General features: G+C 39.7%; 1 protein-coding gene across 1 annotated transcript in view; it reads left to right on the top strand.

The window, feature by feature from the left end:
• Window positions 1-23,377, top strand: part of PEAK1 (pseudopodium-enriched atypical kinase 1) — a 155,950-nt gene that overhangs the window by 73,296 nt on the left and 59,277 nt on the right. Inside the window, exons 3-4 of the mRNA XM_008578936.1 lie at window positions 7,390-9,773; window positions 9,883-10,735. Coding sequence (XP_008577158.1) covers window positions 7,502-9,773; window positions 9,883-10,735 — 3,125 coding nt within the window. The 5' untranslated portion in view covers window positions 7,390-7,501. The remainder of the gene's footprint in view (window positions 1-7,389; window positions 9,774-9,882; window positions 10,736-23,377) is intronic.

Here is a 23,377-nt window from a genome sequence, read left to right as displayed (position 1 = left end):
AAAAGATTTGGCAGCTGGTCGAGGTGTCGGGTCAGCATTTTTCACTGTGGAAGGAGGAAAGGTTGGGAACAGTGATGTGGGGATATTTGTCACATTTTCCTTTCCTTGTTATAAGTGACCCGGCGTTCCATTACAAAAGCCTAATGAGATCTTTGGCTTGTAAATTTTACCCTAGCATCCTGGAGATGGACTAATGTGTGGGATGATATATAGGCAATAGTTCGTCACTGAGAGTGTCCTTAAAAGCCCATGTACAGCACTGAGGATTCTTGACTCTGCCTCCATGGCAATGTGACAGATTTTATGGAGAGAGATAATGGCTTTCAGGTGTCACAGGATCGGGGAAGGAGTTTAGCAGTCCATTCCCCATCCTTTATTATTAACAGACTCTCCCTGGGTGCCTTTAGGAAATTTTCTATGTATGGCATTTAATATACCACCTACACACTCTCCTCCTCTTCACTGATGAGAATCGTATCCAGCTTGAGGAGCTCCAGCTCTTTCTGCTGGCCAGTTTATTTCACGACTGAAATCTAGTTGGGATTTGGTGGTGGTGGTGGTGGTGGTTTTTATCATATCTGCTTGAAACTGTTGGACTAGATGCAAACTAATTATTGTCATTGTGTAGCAGTAGAGAAAGTGAAACACAGTAATAAGTTCTTAAAAAGCTGTCATATCTTAAAGTGAAATAGGCTGCTCCTGAATAACTTCATCTATAGCCTGAAGGACTTTGGTCCTGAAAACTGTCAAATGTAAAATAGGATTTTAGATCATGGATTCCTGGCAGCTTCAGCCGTTAAACTCTCGCATAGACCACTTCATCTGGAGGATTTGCTCTGAGATTATAAGGAGTGTAGAGGAAAATGAACTTTTCTTATCAAACATCCATTTGGGTGCTCTGTATCAGACCTGTTCTGGCAAATAAATAGAAGACACCAGCATAGACTGTTATATTTCCTTAAGTGCCTCAGGAAACAGTTCTTACTTCTCAAGCATAACTCTGGTGACTAGAGTTTCCCATTTTAAAAGTGTCAGTGTTGAGCAGGGAAAGCTGCTAGTTGTTATTGATTGCCAGTGAAGTCATTTCACAAAGGCAGTAAAGCCCAAGGATTGATCCTTGGACAGACCTGCATCTGGTACAGCTTCTTTCTTTACAAGCCTGTTATAAGTTAAAATAGTTCTGTCAGTGCACATCTTTGTCTCTATAATTAGTGTTTTAAATGAAACCCTCATAGTTAAGGTTTTGTCACTTAGACAGCAGCTCCATCTGGTGCTTGCTAAAGGTGTTTGCTTGCTTGGTTCATCTCTTGGTTTTATAGCAGCGTAAATTCAGATGTACACAGAACTTGTGAAAGAATGTCAGATCTAAGCTGGGTTTCTGTTGCACACAGCACTGAAATAAGCTAATTGTGTTCCTGGAGATTCTCATTTGGCTATTCTGTTAATAATGTGATAGCTATTAATCAACTTAACAGCCATCTTTTGACTGAATTGACTTACTTATACTCAAAGTGGGGAATTATTTTCATTATTTTTCTACAAGTCTTAGAAAAAGAGAATATACTGTACTACTTACAGAGAGAAAACTTAATCCCTCTCATATCAGGGGTGGATTTAACTTGGTTAACAAGATATTAGGCCAGAATGTCTTACTCTTTTATATTCAGTGCTGCATAGTGCTAAGTACATAGGGAATTTTTTTAAAAATATTTTTCGGTGACTGACAGGAACTGCACCAAACTATTAATGGAAGTTACATCTGAGTAATAGGATTATACATGGTTTCTGTTTTCTTTATGCTTTTTTGAATTTCTACAGTGAGCATATACAACAAAAGAAAAAATATCTAACAAAAAAAAACTAATTTAAAAACAAAACATACTGTAGGTAGCTGTAGCCCTAAGTCCAAGCTGTTGGCCTCTCTCATTCACTGTGTGGCTTTAGGAAAGTCACTTTCTCTTCTGGGCTTCAGTTCCCATGTCCATAAAACAGAAGGAATGAACTAGGGATTAGTTTTAACATTATAAGATTTGTATTATCCCCTCTTTTTCCTGTTTTTTCAACCTCTCCCATTCTCTTGTGTCTTTCCCCAGTATTATCATTCATCATTACCTAGTTTCTGCCGTTTTAAAATAAGGAAATACTTTCTCTACTCCCATCCTCCCAGCTGTTTCTTCCCACCCAAACTTCTCCAAAAAGTTATCTGCCTTGCTCTGTTGTCTGTCACTCTTTACCTCGCTGCAGTCTGGTTTCTGTTCCCATCACTGCACCAAGATAGTTCACTGATGTGCTCATGTTGCCAAGTTCAGTAGGCACATTTAAGTCCTCGTTTGCCATCATCTCTCAGCAGCATTTGAAGTAATCCTCTTCTCCCTCCTTCATGACATTTCCTATTCTGGCTTCTGTGTCACCACACCTTGGCTGTTACTTTTCAGTTTTGGGGGGTAAATTATTCTCTTCTCCCTTGTTCACCCACCAAGGCCACCTCCTCAGCTACGCTGTTTCCTTTTTGGCCTAAATATTTCTATTGTAGCAATTCCCAAGCGGATGAGAATTCTCATCTGTTCCAGACTCCTAAATTCAACTGCCTACTCTGTTATATGCAGGCTGACAAAATATGGACTCAGATCAGAATCCTCCCCCTAAAAGTTGCACCTCTTCCAATGTTGTCATCTCAGTAAATGTCCCTACAAGTCATTCAAATACATAAATCCAAAACCTCCACACCTCTTACTCTCTCCAAAATCCAGCCATTCCTGCATCTGTTTTTCTCTGCCTTCCCTGACACCACATCCTCATCCATATCCTCATCAGATCTTACTTTGCCCATATTAGCCCTTTAAAGAGTCTCCTTGTCCCTGTCCTTTTCTCTTTCAGTCCATTCTCTACACAGCAGCCACAGCTGTCTTTTGCCTTGTAAGTTAGGTTTATTGAGATTTAATTTACATATAGCAAAATTCACCTTTTTAAGTATGCAGTTTTATGAATTATGACAAATGCATGCAGTTGTAGCCACTACCACCAGACATCATTTGGATTGTTTCCAGGTTGGGGCTATAAACTTTCACGTACCAGTTTAATGTAAACAAGTTTTCATTTATCCTGGGTAAATACCTAGGAGTGGGATCGCTGGTTTCCCAGGTGAATTTATGATTAACTTTATAAGAAACTGCCAAACTGTTTTCCAAAGTGTGTGAACCATTTGCATTCCCACCAGGAAAGCATTCCAGTTGCTCCACATCCTTGCTAGCACCAGTCAGTTTTTATTTTAATTTTTTTAACCATTTAAATAAATGTGTAGTGGTGGCTCATTGTACTTTTAATTTGTATTTCCATATGACTAATGATATTTAGAATCTTTCACAATTATTTGCAATTCATACTCAAATCTTTTATCTGTTTTTTATAGGGTTTGTTTTCTTTTTGTTGAGTTTTGAAAGTTCTTTATGTATTCTAGATACAAAGTCCTTTGTCAGATAAGTACTTAGCAAAAAATTTCTCCTTGTCTTTAGCTTGTCTTCCTTCTCTTATTAATATCTTTGGCAGAGCAAATATCTTTAATTTTGATGATGTCCAAATTACCAATTTGTTCTTTTATGGACAAATGCTTTTGGTGTTTTATCTCAGAAGAGTTTGCCTAACCTGAAGTCACAAAGATTTTCTCCTGTTTTCTTCCAAAAATTTTATAGCTTTACATTATATACTTAGGTCTATGATCCATTTTGAGTTCATTTTTGTGTGTGGTATGGTAATTTTTGTGAGAGGTTCATTTTGTTACTAGGTATATCCAATTTTTCCAACACCGTTTGTTGAAAAGACTATCCTTTCTACATTTGTCAAAAACCAGTTGACTATATTTGTGTGGATCTGTTTCTGGATTCTAGTCTTTATTCTGTTCTGATTTATGTCAGAGGTTTCCATACTTTTTCTGTAACGAACCAGATAGTAAATATTTTAAGTTTTGCAGATCAAAATGCAAAATGAAAGATGCTATTTGGGTATTTGTATAACAAGGGAGAAAATAGATTTCTACAAATTTTTTGATGAAATTCAAAGTATAATTAAGTACAATGTTTTGTAACACAGGCCTACTAATAAGAATGGAAGTCTTTTTGGGGGAGAGTGATAACATTTTGCTTAACATGGTTCAAAGTTAATGTTTCCTCTCATCAAAATTGATTACAAATGTTCATCTATTAATGCATATCTGTAATGAAGTTTTACATGTTTTATCTTTGAAAAATATCTTTTCACATAGTTGATATGTGTACCAGTGGAAATTTTGAAATTTGTAGAGTGCTGAAAAGCAATAGAAGTGCCACATGCAGTCTCTGTCATAACTCTCACCTCTCCATTGTGGCACAGAAGCTGCCATAGACAATATGTAAACAAATGAGTGTGGCTGTGTTCCAATAGAGTTTTATTTGTGGGCGCTGAAATTTGAATTTCATATAATTTTCACTTGTCACAAATTATTCTTCTTTTGATTTTTTCCCCAACTATTTAAAAATATAAAAAGCACCCTTAGGGCCGGCCCGGTGGCGCACTGCTACAGTGTGCCGCTTGGGAGTGTGGTGGCGCTCCCGCCGAGGGTTCGGATCCCACATACAGACCGGTTCCCGCTCACTGGCTGAGCGAGGTGCAGGTGCAACACCGAGGGTTGCGATCCCGTTGCGGTCCCAGTCCGGTACGGGCGCGACACTGAGGGTTGCGATCTGTTGCCCTACACGAAAAAAGACAAAAAGAAAAAAAAAAAGCACCCTTAGCTTAGGATACAAAAACAGAGGGGTGAGTTAGATTTGGCCTATGAGGTTTAATTTGCCCACTTCCACCCATTCCCCAACCCCCATCTACCAGTGTTTTGTAGTTTCCTGCCTATGTATTTTAGATTTTGCATATGCTTTGTTCTATTTATACTTAAGTATTTCATGTTTTTGGTCAGAGCTGTCTTTTTAAAATGCATATTGAATCACGTTGTTTCCCCTGTTCAAAACCCTTCAGTGGGTTCCCACTGTTCTTAGAGTAAACTCTATGATCTTTAAAAGCCTAAAACGCCCTGCATGATCTGGCCCCTGTTCTCCTTTTCAGCCCAATTTTATGCCACTCTTCCCCTTGCTGACAACATTCAAGTCTCAGATTAGCAGGAAATGGTTTTATCAACTAAGGGATGTAACTTTTAGGGAGTACTAAAAGAGTAAATAAATGTTTTAAACACTTGAAAAATGTATTTTAACCTTACTGGGTTGTTGGCTCTCTATATGGACTACTTTCATCCTTGAGTACTTACTGCTTCCACTAAGGCAGAGTAATAAGTAATACTTAAGTATTGTTTGTAAGGGACTTCCCTATGTATATGTTAGCTGAAGAAAATATTTTCATTCCTTAGAAACATAATGAAACTCAGCAAAAAGGCTGAGTGTCTGACCAAACTAAGGATCCTGTCACTGTCATTGTACATGAAATTTAACTTTCCAGCTATCAAAATAGTTCTTGCAAGCCTACTGCCAAATGTGGGACTGTAGTGATATTCTGTGGAAGATCTGCAGCTATGTGCCTAAGCCAAGAGAGAGCAAGCCACAAGATTCATTATTTTGAACAAACCTTAAAACCAGCATATTTAATCAACCGGTATTTATTTACCTCCTATATCCTTTTCAAGATGTAGCCTATGCCTTAAAGGAGCTCAAAAACTAGTGAGGAGATAGGCACTTATTCATGAAGGTATGTCTCAGGGATTCTGATAATACCAAGCAGAAATGAGTGTAGTCCAGTGGATTTTAGGGTATGATAGGACTAGTCTATTTTCAAGACAAGAGGCTAGAAGGAGGCAAGGATCAAAGGCGAAGAGGCTTAGATTCCATCCTATACCTAGAGAACTTAAGTGTTTGGATTTCTGGATTCTTCCCCCAGAGATTGACTAGGTAGGTCTAGGGTTGTTCCCTAGGTGGTTCTTATTTAGCTATCAACTCCCAGTCTGCATACTGACATTTGTGAACCAATGCACTAGGTAAGACGGAGCCACAGAATAGTTTTTGTTTGTTTGTTTGTTTTTAAGATGACCGGTAAGGGGATCTTAACCCTTGATTTGGTGTTGTCAGCACCATGCTCTCCCAGGTGAGCTAACCGGCCATCCCTATAAAGGGATCCAAACCCATGGCCCTGGTGTTATCAGCACCACACTCTCCCAAGTGAGCCACAGCCTAAGCACAGAATAGTTTTTGTTTGTTTGGTTGTTTTTAAGATGACCGGTAAGGGGATCTTAACCCTTGATTTGGTGTTGTCAGCACCATGCTCTCCCAGGTGAGCTAACCGGCCATCCCTATAAAGGGATCCAAACCCATGGCCTTGGTGTTATCAGCACCACACTCTCCCAAGTGAGCCACAGCCTAAGGCACAGAATAGTTTTTAAGCTAGTTAATAAGATGATTGTATTAACATTTTAGAAAGTTAAATCTGATAGTAGCATAAAACAGTGGAATCTTCTGAGAATCTCGTTACAATGCAAATTCAGATCCAGTAGGTCTGGCGTTGGACCTAAGATACTGCACTTATAACAAGTTCCCAGGTGAGGCTGGTACAGCTTATGTGAGAACTATCATTTGAGTGGCAAAGGTACAGAGGATGAATTGGATTGGGGTGAGACTACAGGCATGGAGATCAGTTAACAGCCTGTCATAGTAATGTAGACAAGAGATAGTATCTGAAGTGCTGGCCGTGTCTGGTAATGGCAAGAATAGGTTCCAGAGAAATCTAGCTAGATAAAATTGGCAAGAATAATTTAGAGAGTTAGTAAAATTTGGAGTTAGCAGTGTCAAGAATGGTCTAAAAGTGTAAGCTTAGCTACCTAGATGGATGGTGATGACATTACTGAAATATAAGATTTATATATAAAGAGTAAGAAGGCGGCCCAGGGGGTGGAGGAGGGCTGGTTATAGGCGGTAAGTTTCCTGGAGTTGAGAATAGGGGGAGCCTGAGGATTCATTTTGAATGCACTGAGTTTGAGAAGTCTATGAAATGTCCAAAATTTCAAGGTGAGTGGAAGAAGAAGAGCCCATAGTGGACTAAGAAGTGTTAAAAAGGTTGGTGAATAACAGAAAGAGAAGTATCAAAGGCATTTCCAGGAGAGGAGGGTCACAGTATCATTGCTACAGAGACATCAAACTGAAGATTATATATGGTTTGCTAAGAGTGCATAAGATTATGGTTAAAAGGCTAACTTTCCAAGATGCTGTTTGGCTAAAGGGAGATTATGAAGTACCCAAATTAGCTTATCTCTCAACCTTTTAATTAAAGGAAAAGTTTAGAAATGAAACCAGTTTTTCGAGTCACTTGGTGGTAAGCCTCATAGTGCCTTTTCCATTCAGATTTTTTCTTCTTCTCTCCCCACAGATTGATTGTATACCTAGAAGAACTGCTGTAACACATACGGGAGGTGAAAACTAACAGATGAAAGTTTTGCCATGCACTGAAAGAAAAACATTGTGAAGTTCTAGTTTTAAAAATGTCTGCTTGTAATACCTTTACTGAACACGTTTGGAAACCTGGTGAATGCAAGAATTGCTTTAAACCTAAAAGCTTGCACCAGCTCCCCCCAGACCCTGATAAGACACCCATCTCCCATGGCAATGTGAAAACTAATGCCAATCACAGTAACAACCACCGCATCAGGAACACCGGAAATTTCCGGCCTCCTGTGGCAAAAAAACCCACTATAGCTGTGAAGCCGACTATGATGGTAGCAGATGGGCAAAGTGTATGTGGTGAGCTTAGCATCCAAGAACACTGTGAGAACAAACCTGTCATTGTAGGATGGAACCGAAACAGGACCGCCTTGACTCAGAAACCACTTAACAATAATAACGAAGGTGATATTGAAGGATTTAGCCATGTTTCTAAGTCTTATGGTAATAATGATAGTGCAAAGAAGATATCAAACAATAATGGGCTAACTGAAGTGTTAAAAGAGATAGCAGGCTTGGATAGCACCCCTCAGACACGAGGAAATGAAACTAACTCCAGAGAAACATTCTTAGGAAGAATTAATCATTGCTATAAACGATCGTTGGAAAGGAAGCTTCCACCAAGTTGCATGATAGGTGGGATGAAGGATACTCAGGCCAAGCATGTAATTCTGAGTGGGAGCACAGAAGTGATCAGTAATGAAGGGGGTCGGTTCTGTTACCCAGAGTTTTCTAGTGGTGAGGAGAGTGAGGAAGACTTGCTTTTCAGTAACATGGAGGAGGAACGAGAGAGCTGGGATGAGAGTGATGAAGAGCTCTTGGCCATGGAGATTCGCATGAGAGGGCAACCTCGCTTTGCCAACTTCAGGGCAAACACTTTGTCTCCTGTTCGATTCTTTGTGGACAAAAAATGGAATACTGTCCCCCTGCGAAATAAATCTCTGCAGAGAATCTGTGCTGTAGACTATGATGACAGCTATGATGAAATCCTGAATGGTTATGAGGAAAATTCTGTGGTTTCCTGTGGACAAGGAAGCATTCAGAGCATGGTGTCATCTGACTCCACATCACCAGATTCTTCTTTAACAGAAGAATCACGTTCTGAGACAGCCAGTAGTGTATCCCAGAAGATTTATAATGGGGTGATATCTCCTGGTAACCCAGGAGATTCTAAGGACATGAAGGAAATTGAGCCCAATTATGAAAGTCTCTCTGGTAATAATCAGGAGAAGAACTTACCACAAACTTCCAAAAGCACAGTAAAAGTTCCAGAGACACACAAAGCAGTCCTTGCTCTGCGATTAGAAGAGAAGGATGGCAAGATTGCTGTGCAAACTGAGAATCAAGAAAGTAAAGCTTCTACAGATATTGCTGGGCAAGCAGTAACCATAAACCTTGTCCCTGTAGAAGAGCAAGCAAAGCCCTACCGGGTTGTGAATCTGGAACAGCCATTGTGTAAGCCATATACTGTCGTGGATGTGTCAGCAGCCATGGCCAGCGAGCACCTTGAGGGACTTGTTAACAACTCCAAGACGAAAAGCTCATCTTCTACTCCAAACTCTCCAGTGACATCACCTGCATTGACACCAGGACAAGTAAGTACCCATTTCCAAAAATCTAGTGCAATCCGATACCAGGAAGTATGGACTTCCAGCACCAGTCCACGACAAAAGATACCTAAAGTAGAATTAATTACTGGTGGAACTGGACCAAATGTCCCTCCAAGGAAAAATTGTCACAAGTCAGCACCTACTTCACCCACAGCTACAAACATTTCCTCCAAAACCATCCCAGTTAAGTCACCTAATTTGTCTGAAATAAAATTTAATAGTTACAACAATGCTGGTATGCCTCCTTTTCCAATTATCATTCACGATGAACCAACTTATGCTCGGAGTTCTAAAAATGCTATCAAAGTTCCCATTGTTATCAATCCAAATGCATATGACAATCTAGCCATCTACAAAAGTTTTCTGGGAACAAGTGGAGAACTCTCAATGAAAGAAAAAACCACAAGTATAATAAGCCACACTTATGAAGAAATAGAAACTGAAAACAAAGAATCTGATAACACCACTGGCAAACCCACTGAATGTCCCCAAGCTAAAGGGTTTTCAAACAGCACAGAGCGTAAAAGGGGTTCAGTGGCTCAGAAGGTTCAAGAGTTTAACAACTGTCTCAGCAGGGGTCAGTTGTCACCACAGAGAAGCTATAGTTCCAGCCACAGCTCCCCAGCAAAGATCCAGAGAACCACTCGAGAGCCTGTGGCCAAAACTGAAGGCATTCAGGAGCCTCAGACGCTGGGCAGCAGCAGTGGCGGCGAAGATCCAGAGAACCACTCGAGAGCCTGTGGCCAAAACTGAAGGCATTCAGGAGCCTCAGACACTGGGCAGCAGCAGTGGCGGCGGCGGCAGCGGCAGCGGCACCAGGGAGAAAGCAAGCACAGTGCTTTCTCAGATTGTGGCTTCTATTCAACCTCCACAGTCTCCTCCAGAAACACCTCAGTCTGGCCCTAAAGCTTGCAGTGTGGAAGAACTTTATGCTATTCCTCCAGATGCCGATGCTGCTAAGAGTACAACAGTCCGGCCCAAATCTCTCTTTACATCTCAGCCTAGTGGTGAGGCTGAAGCACCTCAGACCACAGAAAGTCCTACCACCAAAGTACAAAAAGATCCATTTGCAAAGCCAGTCACCTCCTCTCCCTCCAAATTAGTGACTAACCCCCAAAGTGAGTCACCACCTCCCTTTCCCCCACCACGCTCTACTTCCTCCCCTTATCATGCAAGTAACCTTTTGCAGAGGCATTTCACCAACTGGACCAAGCCAACCAGCCCTTCCAGATCAACAGAAGCTGAATCAGTTTTGCACTCTGAAGGCAGCAGACGGGCAGCTGATGCAAAACCTAAACGCTGGATATCATTTAAAAGCTTCTTCCGCCGTCGGAAAACAGATGAAGAGGATGACAAAGAGAAAGAGCGAGAGAAAGGGAAACTGGTGGGCCTGGATGGTACAGTCATCCACATGCTGCCCCCTCCTCCAGTTCAGCACCATCACTGGTTCACAGAGGCAAAAGGAGAGTCCAGTGAGAAGCCAGCCATTGTCTTCATGTACAGGTGCAACCCTGCCCAAGGGCAGCTCAGTGTGGATCAGAGCAAGGCTGGGGCAGACCAGGCAGCAGTCACAGAGAAGGGTAGAATGGATGCATTACTCCAGGACTCAGAGAAGAAGAAGAGGAGTCACTCTTCTCCATCACAGATTCCTAAGAAAATTCTCAGGTATGTAAAATAGACTAGCAGAATATGGGAATTTTTTAAAACACATTTTCAGGTGCTAAGTTTTTTATATCTTTTAAGATTGCATAGGAGCCATTTCTGTTTGTAATTACCACTGTGTGGCCAACATCTATTTTTGTAACTGCACTCCAAGATTAGAATATTATTAAAGTGATCTTATTGCACTGAACAATGTTTACAGCCCTGGATCTTTAGCTAGAGTAGGCTACTGTATTCTCGTGAATGCAAAGGGGCTTTCACATAGAAAATCAAATCCCTAACACCTTAATGGCAGTAAATAACGTTTTTTTGAAATGCTATGAGAGTGTGAGGGAGAAACTGGATCAAATGAGTAAATGGTGGTTCCGTTCTTACCCTTACTGTAAATGAAATAAAACTCTTCAACCAATTCTTTTTTGTCTTTTACCAGGTGTTATCCCCATATATATTACTTTATTTTAAGGAAATATTTGGTGTTTTATTACTGTCTTTTTCTGTTCTCATTCCAAGTATTGTGGAAAAAGCGGGGGTGGGAGAAAGCAGTTTATTGTTATTTAACATATAGGTGAAGTAGGAGAAGTTGGTTATCCAGATTGAGACCCAATGGTATAATCTTCAATTCAGCTAGGCTGATTAAATACCCTCATCAGCTCTCTAGGCATTAGTTTCCTTTAATACCTTAATAACTACTCACTGATCACCTACTCTGTATAAGGCACATCCCAAATATTTATCTCAAATCCTTGTAAAGCCCTGTAAATTGGCTGTATATTCTTCAGATGAGGAAACTGAAAAAGAATTGGCCAGAGTCATAAAGCTATTACTTGTCAGAGCGAGAATTCAGACCCTGATCTGTCTCGCTTTAAAGCTTATATTTTTCCTATAATGTTGCAGTGTTAAGAAACATAAGATCAAACAAAACTGTTATATTTTCACTTGTAATCATTCACATAAAAATTTATGTTTAGAAAGGCTGAGTTTTTCTTTCTTATTTGAATTGTAAACAAAATTACTTAACTGCCAATAAAAACAAGGAACTTTTATCCCAAGTTTATGATTTCCCTGTCCTTTTATGTTCTTAAAAAAGAATATGCCGTGAGTACACCATTCATCTGATTCTGAGTCCTACTCCTTCTTGACTTACAGTAAACTTTCTCTATCTGGCCTGGCTTCCTCTCTGTCAAAGACTGCAAACAGACTCATGGGGCAGATTCTCTCACCAGTTTTCCATTAGAAAAGTATAAATAAAAATGTTGTGAACACTTAACGCCTTCACTTTTCCTAACAAAATGCTAAGAAGTTTTATATACTATATATATTTTTTTAGTAAAATGAGGCTTTTACATACTTCCAAATAGTTGTCAAAATGCTAGGAATTCCCTGTTTTTCTTAAATCCATGTAATAACAAAGCCACTAGATTAGTGGTAATATGTTCCTGGAAAGAATAGTCTTTTCATTGGTCATTGAATGTTGTATTCTGTGATAATGTACTCAATGATAGAATATTGTACTGCAGTAGTAATAAAACACATGTATTGCAAGTTACTGTTTTATTTAGAAAAGAGGCCATCTAAATAGCACATGGTTAGAATTACCTAGAAGTGAATGGCATATAGTTCTTGCAGATCAATAAACAGCTTTACTCCTAATTAAATATAGCTGTGGTATATTTATCCACACCCTGGAACACAGAGAAAAGCAGTGATCCGGCCTATCTTCTGTGAAATGAGACTCTTTCCTTTGGCTGCACACCACTGTGGATGGACTTGAGGGCAACCCAGGCCTTGGGCATGGCAGACTTTATACAACTTATATTTTTACAGATTTGGTTATATGTGGACCAGTCATATCTTCCAAAATTTATCAGTTTTTTTATAGGCAACATCCATGAGTTCAGTGACAGTTAATTTGCCCTGTTGGTTCTCAAATTTGACCATGTTTCACAGTCATCTGGAGGGCTGTTAAAACACAGACTGCTGGGCCCCACCTCCAGAGCTTCTGATACAGTAGATCTGGAGTGGGTCCTAATAATTGGCACTTCTAACAAGTTCTCAGGTAATACTGGTGCTGCTGGTCCTTGAGCCACACTTTAGAACCACTGATCTCTCCACCATTCTAAAAACACATGCTATTGTCTAAGTAAAGCAGTGATTGAGAGATTAAGCTTTTCCTAGAGGCACATTAGAATTTTCACATTTCATAATGTCCCAGACTAAGTAGAAAAATTTATTCAATAGCTTTTTTTTTTTTTTTTTCCTTTTTGTCTTTTTTCCTGACCGGTATTTTTTCCTTTTTGTCTTTTTTCCTGACCGGTAACGGGATCGCAACCCTCGGTGTCGCGCCTGCACCGGGGACCGGCAGCGGTATCGCAACCCTCAGTGTTGCGCCCGCACCACGCTCAGCCAGTGAGCGGGAACCAGTCTCCACATGGGATCCGAACCCTCGGCGGGAGCGCCACCACGCTCCCAAGCGGCGCACTCTCCAGTGCGCCACCAGGCCGGCCCTCAATAGCTTTTTAAAAACTTTTTGAAAAGCTTAAAACATGAATATACATATTGAAAAATATATACCATTTGCTTTTTTAATAATTATCTCATTTACTCAGATACACCATTGGTATTTATTTGAACCAACTTTGAGGGGAAAAACATTACTATCAAATGTCAACATTTATGTTTCTGGCTTGATGGCAGTGTGATCATTAAATTACCATCCCACGGCTGGGAACACACTGCTGAAAGATATGAAAATATAGCTTTTCTATAAGTAAATGGAGATTTCAAATCTAAACTGTATGTAAGGAATGAAGAATGAAAAAATACTGTGCTGAAGGCCAGAAACCAGGCTCTGAAGATGAGGGATTCTGCAGAGGTTTTCGTTGTGGCATTAGATAGTTACTAAGTTCATTTATGGATCTGTTCAGGAGACATAAATTGAGTATCTTAACTGTGCATGTGCCATTCGTCCCTGGAACAAATAGGGGGAAGATTATGACATTGTTGAAGTAATGGGCTTGGGTTTGACTTCAGCTTTATCTGTCTGTCTGTCCTTCAGTGTACAAGGCTATAATGATACCTAACACAAAGATTAATTTGAAAATTTTATATGAGAAAAAATATAAAAGGCTTAGCATGGGGTCTGACACATATTTGATGCTTTAAAAATGTTAGTAGCCCCTCTGCCCTCAATGTGATAAATACTAAATGTGCAGAGTGATACAGAAGCAGAAAAGACAAAGTGATTAATCAGATTAAAACAGACTTATCAGAAATGAAATCCAAACCAGATCTTAAAAGACAAATAGGATTTTGTCAGCTGGTTGGGAAAGACAGTGCAGGCGAAAGGAACAGTATATGCAGAGTCACACAGATGAGGATGATGGCAAACAGAAGTAGGACAGGTGGCTGGAAAAGGATAGTGAATCGTGCAGTGGATCTGTAAAGTTGAACTCATAGGAGAGGGTAGAATGGCAGTTACCATAGGAATGGGGAAAGGGAGATGTTGGTCAAAGGGTACAAAGTCTTAGGAAGAATTAAGTTTTAGTGATCTATTGCACAGCATGGTGACTATAGTTAATAATGTATTACATATTTTTAAATTGCTAAAAGAGTAGATTTTAAACATTCTCACCACACGAAAAATAAGTAGGTGAGGTGATGGATATGTTAATTAGCTTAATCTTTCTACAGTGTACAGTATACATACATCAAAACATTATTTTGTACCCTACAAATATATATAATTATCAATTAAAAATAAGACAAATAAAAAAAATAGTCCAGTGGTTCCTAAAGTATGGTCATATAAAGTCAAATTGTGACCATGCAGAGGTCACTATTTTCATAATAATACTAAGACATTTATCTTTTTCACTATACTGACATTTGCACTGATGGTGCAAAAACAATAGGTGGTAAAAACTGCTTGCATTTTGGCATAAATTAAAGCCATGGCACCATATTGTACTAGGAGTTTTTTTTAAAAAGCCAGTTTCATGTAAGAATGTTCATGACGAAGTAGTAAATTTTATTAAATCTCAATCCTTAAGTACCCGTCTTTTAAAAAATTCTGTGTGATGAAATCAGAAGTACATATAGTACTTCTGCTGCATACCAAAGTATGATGGTTGTTGTCTCAAGGAAAAACACTTGTGAAATAATTTGAGTTGCAAAGTTTGAGTTGCGAGGCTGAACCACCCCCCTTTCATGAACCACCTAGAAAAAACAACTGACAGACCAACTGTGGTTATCCAAATTTGAGTGTTTGGCAGATATTTTCTTAAGAATGAATGTAATGAGCCTATTACTTCAAGGAAAACAACTGGCTGTGTTTATTGTCAGTGATAAAATTCAAACTTGCAAGCAAAACATAAGAATTTTTAAAACTCGTATCTGCCATGTGACCTTGACAGCTTCCTAATACTTAACATTTTTCTGATGAGGTTGGTAGTGAATTTAGCAAAGTTGGTTTTTTTTTCGTATTATATAATGAAATGTGTCAACAGTTAGAGGATCTGCATAACTCAGTAAACCAGTAATTTCCAAATGACTCAATGCATGATATTACAAAATTATGCATAAGTAAAAGATCCATTCAAACGGCAAGATAGTTTCAGGTCTTTAATTCATTTTGAGAAAATTATGTTAAGCGAAATAAGCCAGGCACAGGAAGAAAAATGCTCTGTGTTCTCTCACTCGTAAGTGTGAGCTAAAAAAAAAAAGAGGAAGGAAGGAAGGAGGGAGGGAGGGAGGGAGAGAGAAAGAGAGAGAAAGAAAGAAAGAGAATTGAATTTTCAAAGTAGAGAGCAGACCTATGGTTATAAGAGGTGGGAAAGGGGGAGGGAGAGGGAGAATAGTAAGAGGTTGGTTAATGGGCACGTAACAGCTAGATAGGAAAAATAAGTTCTATGGGTGTACAGTTGAGCTAAACATCTATAATTAACCATAATTTACTGCATGTCATAAAATAGATAGAAGAGAGGAGATGAATGTCCTCATCTCAAAGAAATGATTAAATTTTGTAATAATGACTATTCTAATTACCCTGATTTGATTATCACACATTGTATACATGTATTGATATGTACCGCACAAATATGTATAATTAATGTTTCAATAACAAATATAAAAAAATACTTTAGCTGTTGTCTTTTTGTTGTTCCTTCTGTCCCATCCTCTCTTCTCCTCTGCCACTCAAAATGCATGTATATTAGACTTTGTGTGTAGTTGCTATATGTCTATATCTTTTCCTTCCACTTTTTTCCAGTGCCCTACTCTTTATATTTCCTGTGAGGTATTTTGTTGTCCTGATCTATCTTCTAGTTTATGAATTATCTCTTCAGCTATATCTAATCTGCTCTTAAACCCATGCATTGATTTATTTTTAGTTATTGTATTTTTCAGGTCTAGAATTAACATTTTTTGCTCTTTCAATACTTTTTAATTTTATGCTAAAATTTTAGTCTAGTCTTTTATTGTCTGAATGTAGTAAATATAGTTTTTAAAAGTCTGTGTATGATAATATCAATATATTGAGCTCCTATGGGTCTGTTTTTGTTGTCTAAGCGTTCTGTTGGTTTTTTTCATGTCTTGTTTCCTCCCGCGCCTCGCTCAGCCAGTGAGCGGGAACCGGTCTGTATGTGGGATCCAAACCCTCGGGCGGGAGCGCCGCCGCGCTTCCCAAGCGGCGCACTTATCCAGTGCGCCACCGGGCTGGCCCCTAGAAGAAAAAGTTTTTAAGTAGGAAAGTAGCACGATTTTTTTTAAAAAATAAAATCTTTTCTGGCAGTAGTATCAACAATGGACTGGAAGGTGGGATACCAATGGGTCAAATTTTGGTTCAGGAATGTATTTGTAGGTATTATTTCTGTCTGACTAGTTTAGATCAAGATAAATTTATTTAGTGATTGTTCTGATCTGTGACCGGTTGTTAATTTCTCAGCTATCATTTTTAGAATGATAAGTACCTGCCAACCATCTCAGCAACACTTTGGTGTCATATCATGGGGAATAATATTGCTTAGTGAGAAAAATGCTAGTACTGGAGTCAAAGATTTGAATTCTGACTTTACCACTGAGTAGTTGTGACTTTTGACTTAACCTGTCTGAGGTAAAGTTTCCCTACCTGTATAATAAGAATAACAATACCTACCTTATAGAAATATTATGAGGACTAAATAGATAATATCTGAAAAGCATCTAGCACAATATCTAGCAATAGGTGTTGACTTCTTTACAAAATTATGTTTAGGGAACCAAAATTTAAGATCATCCTTGCTTAATAACTTGCCCCTGTAATTTATTCTGAGAACAGCCATGTGCTTTTTCTTAAATGTCAATCCAGTCTTATCCCTACACGGAAGAAGGCCCTATGTATGTGATATCAGCCTACCTGTTTAATCTTACCTTCTTGCTCATGAACCCCCAGTTATTCTGGCTTTCTTTCCTTCTGAATGGCTTGTTTATTGTGTTGACGTTGAAATTAGTACTACAGGATTACCTTTTAATGGAGATTGTCTTAAAATGGGTCCTTTTATTTATTTTCATTTTTATTTTAAACTTTTTTCTTTTTTTATTTTTAAATTTTCATTTTTTCTTTTTTTATTGAATCTTAATTGATTTTACATATTTTTCAGATTTAGTGTTGACATATGTTGATCAAATCAATATTACTAGTACGTATATTGTTACAAATCATACTTATTCTTTATGCCCCTTGTCCAATCTCTCTCTATCCTCCTCCCTTCCCCCCTCCCACCACTGATAACCCTAGATTTCTTCTCTCCTTCTGAAAGAGTAATGGTTACTCTGTTGATTTGTTTCCTAGATGATCTGTCCAATGCTGAAAGATGTGTTCAGTTCCCCCAATATTATCATAGAGCAGATGCTTCTTCTGTCACTCTGGAATGGGCTTTGTGGAGAGAGACATCCTCTTCTTTTCTTTGGTCTCTGCTGGTGACTCTCCTTGTGTCAATGCACTCCAGTGGCTGATGGAGAATCTGCATGGTGGTTGTGATGTCTACCCGCTTTCATGGGAGCCATGGTTATTGTGGTGGCTGTGGTGGGCCACCCACATGGAGGTGATGTTTTGGGCATGCTCTTTGGTGCTGGAGCAGGGGCCCCAAGGCTCTGGTGATGTGCCTGGATGTAGGTGGGGGTCCAGTCCTCAGATCCATGCCCTGGGACCCCAGATGGGGCCCCAAGGTGCTGGCGGTNGGTTAATGGGCACGTAACAGCTAGATAGGAAAAATAAGTTCTATGGGTGTACAGTTGAGCTAAACATGTATAATTAAAAATAGTTTACTGCGAGTTATCAACTGGCTAAAACAGAGATCGAATGTCCTCATCACAAAGAAATGATGAAGTTTTGTTTTGAAGAATATGCTGATTACCTTGATTTGATCATTACGCATTATATACATGTATTGATATTCAACTCTGTACCCTCAAATATGTATAATCAATATATTTCAATAAGAAACCTAATACAATATAATGCTATACGAAAAATAAATAAGTTAAAATTAAAAAAAACAAATTGCAGGATAGATCGATGGATTTTAATGTAATGGAGTACAAAAAATTCATTGATATGGTTTCAGATTCCACATTGCAACTAACCATCAAGAAACTACCACTTATCAAGCTCTGGTATAGTACCAAAGAAGAATGTCCACATTTATCTAAAATGTTTTTAAAATATTCTTCCCATTACCACCTATAAATCTGGATGAGACCAGATTTTTTATGTATTCTTTAATCAAAGTGACATATCACAGTAGATTGAATGCAGAAGCAAATATGAGAATTTGGCTGTCTTCTATTAAGCTAGATATTAAAGAGATTTGAAAAAATATTATTTAGGTTAATATTTAAAGTGTTTATTTTCTAATGGATTAATAACCATTTTAAAATGTTTTCAGTTTTAACTTTTATGTATATGTCAATAGATAGAACTCAAACAACCAAGAACAAGAACCCTTGTGGTTATCAGTTTATGAGTGTAAAGCAATCCTGAGACCCAACTGTTTGAGAATTGCTGAGAATCTTTGTCCTTTATCTTGTAGATTTTTTTTTTATTAATATCCTTTGCCCATTTTTCTTTTTTGGTTTTTGTCTTTTTCTTATTTATTTTTGGGGCTGACCACAGGGATCAAACCCTGGACCTTGGTGTTATCAGCACCATGGTCTAACCAACTGATGTAACCAGCCAGCCTATTGTGTAGATTTTGTAGAAGAAAAAGTTTTTAAGTAGGAAAGTAGCACGATTTTTTTAAAAAAATCGTGCTACTTTCCTACTTAAAAACTTTTTCTTCTAGGGGCCAGCCCGGTGGCGCACTGGATAAGTGCGCCGCTTGGGAAGCGCGGCGGCGCTCCCGCCCGAGGGTTTGGATCCCACATACAGACCGGTTCCCGCTCACTGGCTGAGCGAGGCACGGGGGCAACACCGGGGGTTGCGGTCCCGTTGCCGGTCCCCGGTCCGGTACGGGGGCAACACTGAGGGTTGCGATCCATTGCCGGACACGGAAAAAGACAAAAGACAAAAAAAAAAAAAAATTTTTTTTTTTTTTTGTCTTTTGTCTTTTTCCGTGTCCGGCAACGGATCCCAACCCCCAGTGTTGCCCCCGTACCGGACCGGGGACCGGCAACGGGATCGCAACCCTCGGTGTTGCCCCCGCGCCTCGCTCAGCCAGTGAGCGGGAACCGGTCTGTATGTGGGATCCAAACCCTCGGGCGGGAGCGCCGCCGCGCTTCCCAAGCGGCGCACTTATCCAGTGCGCCACCGGGCTGGCCCCTAGAAGAAAAAGTTTTTAAGTAGGAAAGTAGCACGATTTTTTTTAAAAAATAAAATCTTTTCTGGCAGTAGTATCAACAATGGACTGGAAGGTGGGATACCAATGGGTCAAATTTTGGTTCAGGAATGTATTTGTAGGTATTATTTCTGTCTGACTAGTTTAGATCAAGATAAATTTATTTAGTGATTGTTCTGATCTGTGACCGGTTGTTAATTTCTCAGCTATCATTTTTAGAATGATAAGTACCTGCCAACCATCTCAGCAACACTTTGGTGTCATATCATGGGGAATAATATTGCTTAGTGAGAAAAATGCTAGTACTGGAGTCAAAGATTTGAATTCTGACTTTACCACTGAGTAGTTGTGACTTTTGACTTAACCTGTCTGAGGTAAAGTTTCCCTACCTGTATAATAAGAATAACAATACCTACCTTATAGAAATATTATGAGGACTAAATAGATAATATCTGAAAAGCATCTAGCACAATATCTAGCAATAGGTGTTGACTTCTTTACAAAATTATGTTTAGGGAACCAAAATTTAAGATCATCCTTGCTTAATAACTTGCCCCTGTAATTTATTCTGAGAACAGCCATGTGCTTTTTCTTAAATGTCAATCCAGTCTTATCCCTACACGGAAGAAGGCCCTATGTATGTGATATCAGCCTACCTGTTTAATCTTACCTTCTTGCTCATGAACCCCCAGTTATTCTGGCTTTCTTTCCTTCTGAATGGCTTGTTTATTGTGTTGACGTTGAAATTAGTACTACAGGATTACCTTTTAATGGAGATTGTCTTAAAATGGGTCCTTTTATTTATTTTCATTTTTATTTTAAACTTTTTTCTTTTTTTATTTTTAAATTTTCATTTTTTCTTTTTTTATTGAATCTTAATTGATTTTACATATTTTTCAGATTTAGTGTTGACATATGTTGATCAAATCAATATTACTAGTACGTATATTGTTACAAATCATACTTATTCTTTATGCCCCTTGTCCAATCTCTCTCTATCCTCCTCCCCTCCCCCCTCCCACCACTGATAACCCTAGATTTCTTCTCTCCTTCTGAAAGAGTAATGGTTACTCTGTTGATTTGTTTCCTAGATGATCTGTCCAATGCTGAAAGATGTGTTCAGTTCCCCCAATATTATCATAGAGCAGATGCTTCTTCTGTCACTCTGGAATGGGCTTTGTGGAGAGAGACATCCTCTTCTTTTCTTTGGTCTCTGCTGGTGACTCTCCTTGTGTCAATGCACTCCAGTGGCTGATGGAGAATCTGCATGGTGGTTGTGATGTCTACCCACTTTCATGGGAGCCATGGTTATTGTGGTGGCTGTGGTGGGCCACCCACATGGAGGTGATGTTTTGGGCATGCTCTTTGGTGCTGGAGCAGGGGCCCCAAGGCTCTGGTGATGTGCCTGGATGTAGGTGGGGGTCCAGTCCTCAGATCCATGCCCTGGGACCCCAGATGGGGCCCCAAGGTGCTGGCGGTGTGCCTGGATGTGGGCAGGGCGTCTGGTCCTGGCTCCATACCCTGGGTTCCCTGGTAGGCACCAAGGTGCTGGTGGTGTGCCTGGGCCGGAACTAATTTTTGTCCTTTGCTTATTTCTGAAACGGGGGAACTTCCTGTGGGAACCAGTACTTGAGCTGTGTTCTTGAACCAAATTGCTGCTGTTTCCCTAGGGAAGAGTTTTTGTGCAGCTTGGGGTTTAATGGTTGGCCTTATAGGTGCTTCTGGCTCTCCAGAGACCCAGTACATCTGGGTTGTGTAGAAACTCTGATCTGGGCCTGAATCTTTTCATCAAAGTGCACCCCACGCTATTCTCCATTCCCGACCAGTCTCCTCTGAGTGGTCCTGCGCTGGTTGGGGGGCAGATTTGCTGTCCTTGCTGTGTCCCAGCGTTCTCCCGGTGGGCCTGTCTCCCCCACCACCCATGCTCCAAAAACTTCCTGTGGATGGGCCCTGCACCAGTCCCTTGCAGTGACTCACCAGCCTCTGAATGGCTTCCCTTTTTCAGCTATTCTGGCTCCTCGCTCCTGCCTGGTCAATGGGAACCCTATTAGTGGTCTTGCTGTCTTGGGGGCCACCAAGGCTTTCTTCTCCCCTGCCGCCTCCAAGCAACTCCATCCAAAGGACACTGCAGCTTCTGCCAGCTCCTGCTCCATGTGCTCAGCAGTTCCAGCCTTAAAGCAGCCACAGCCCAAAATGCTCCGAGCAGTTTTTCCTTTCTCTCAACGTGGCTTCTCCCCCTTCAGGAACTCTGTAGGTCTCTCCTCCTCTTCTCCTGAGCTCCAGCAGCCCCAGCATGGCTGTTGTTACATTTTTATTTTATTTAGTTTTTTTATTTTTAATTTATTTTATTTTAACTTCTAAATATACTTTGTAGTTGTTACATTTTTATAGTTGTAAATTTATTGATTTGTGGGAGAGAGTGACACTGAGGACCATCTATTCTGCCATCTTGACCAGTGTCTATGTATATGTCTTCATTTTTTATTTTTCTTTATTGATTATACATACTCATGGGGCACACAGCTGACCATCAGTACCTGTGCCCAAGATGTGATGATCACATCAATACTATCAGAATGCCCACCACCTCAGATTGCAGTTATTCCCCGTGTCTCCCACCCAACCTCTCCTCAAGCCCCCTCCCCGACCCCCAACCCCCAACCCCAGCGAATCTAGGTTTGTTCTCTCCATCTCCAAGTCCAAAGCACCATTGTGGTCTTTTTTCCCTTCCTTCTTTTTCTCTTAGCTCCCACTTACAAGTGAGGACATATGGTATTTTTCCCTGTGCGCCTGGCTTATTTCGCTTAACATAATTTTCTCCAAGCTCATCCACGTTGCTGCAAATGGCAGAATTTCATTCTTTTTTATGGCTGAGTAGTATTCCATAGTGTATATATACCACACTTTCTTTATCCAGTCGTCTGTCAATGGACATTTAGGCTGGTTCCATACCTTGGCTATTGTAAATAGAATTGTAACGAACACGGGAGTGCGTATACCCCTTCGACAAGATGATTTCCATTCCTTTGGGTATATACCCAGTACTGGGATTGCTGGACCATATAGTAGATCTATCTGTAGTTGTTTGAGGAACCGCCATACTGTTTCCAATAGTAGCTGTACTAATTTACAATCCTACAGTGTAGGAGAGTTCCCCTTTCTCTGCATCCTCACCAGAATTTGTTATTCTCAGTCTTTTTCATTATAGCCAGTCTAACCGGGGTGAGGCGATATCTCAGTGTGGTTTTAATTTGCATTTACCTGATGATTAGTGATGCTGAGCATTTTTTCAAGTACCTGTTTGGTCTTATTTGTATGTCTTCCTTCAAGAAATGTCTATTCAACTCCTTTTCCCATTTTTTAATTGGGTTATTTGCTTTTTTACTGTGTAGTTGTTTTAGTTCCTTGTGTATTCTGTATATTAATCCCTTGCTGGATGTAGAGTTTGCAAATATTTTCTCCTATTCTGTAGGTTGTCTTTTCACTCTGTTGATTGTTTCCTTGGCTGTGCAGAAGCTTTTTAGTTTGCTATAATCCCATTTGTTTATTTTTTTCTTTTGCTGCTTGTGCTTTTGGGGTCTTATTCATAAAGTATTTGCCCAGCCCTACATTACCCTATTTTAAACTTTTTATGATAGAAAATTTTAAACATATACAAAAGTAGATAGATTAGTGTAATAAACCAACATTTACAACAAAACCACACTTCAGCAATTATCAATTTATGGCCAATATTGTTTATACCCCTAGCCACTTCCTCCATTATTTTGAAGCCAATTCCAGACATCATTTCATTTGTAAATATTTCAGCGCGTATCTCTAAAAGGTAAACTTC

Source organism: Galeopterus variegatus, unplaced genomic scaffold (assembly GCF_000696425.1).
Source record: "Galeopterus variegatus unplaced genomic scaffold, G_variegatus-3.0.2 Scaffold1786, whole genome shotgun sequence".
In the NCBI taxonomy this organism is placed as follows: domain Eukaryota; kingdom Metazoa; phylum Chordata; class Mammalia; order Dermoptera; family Cynocephalidae; genus Galeopterus; species Galeopterus variegatus.
Note: the sequence above shows the minus strand (reverse complement) of the source record. Positions and strands in the feature narration are given on the sequence as shown.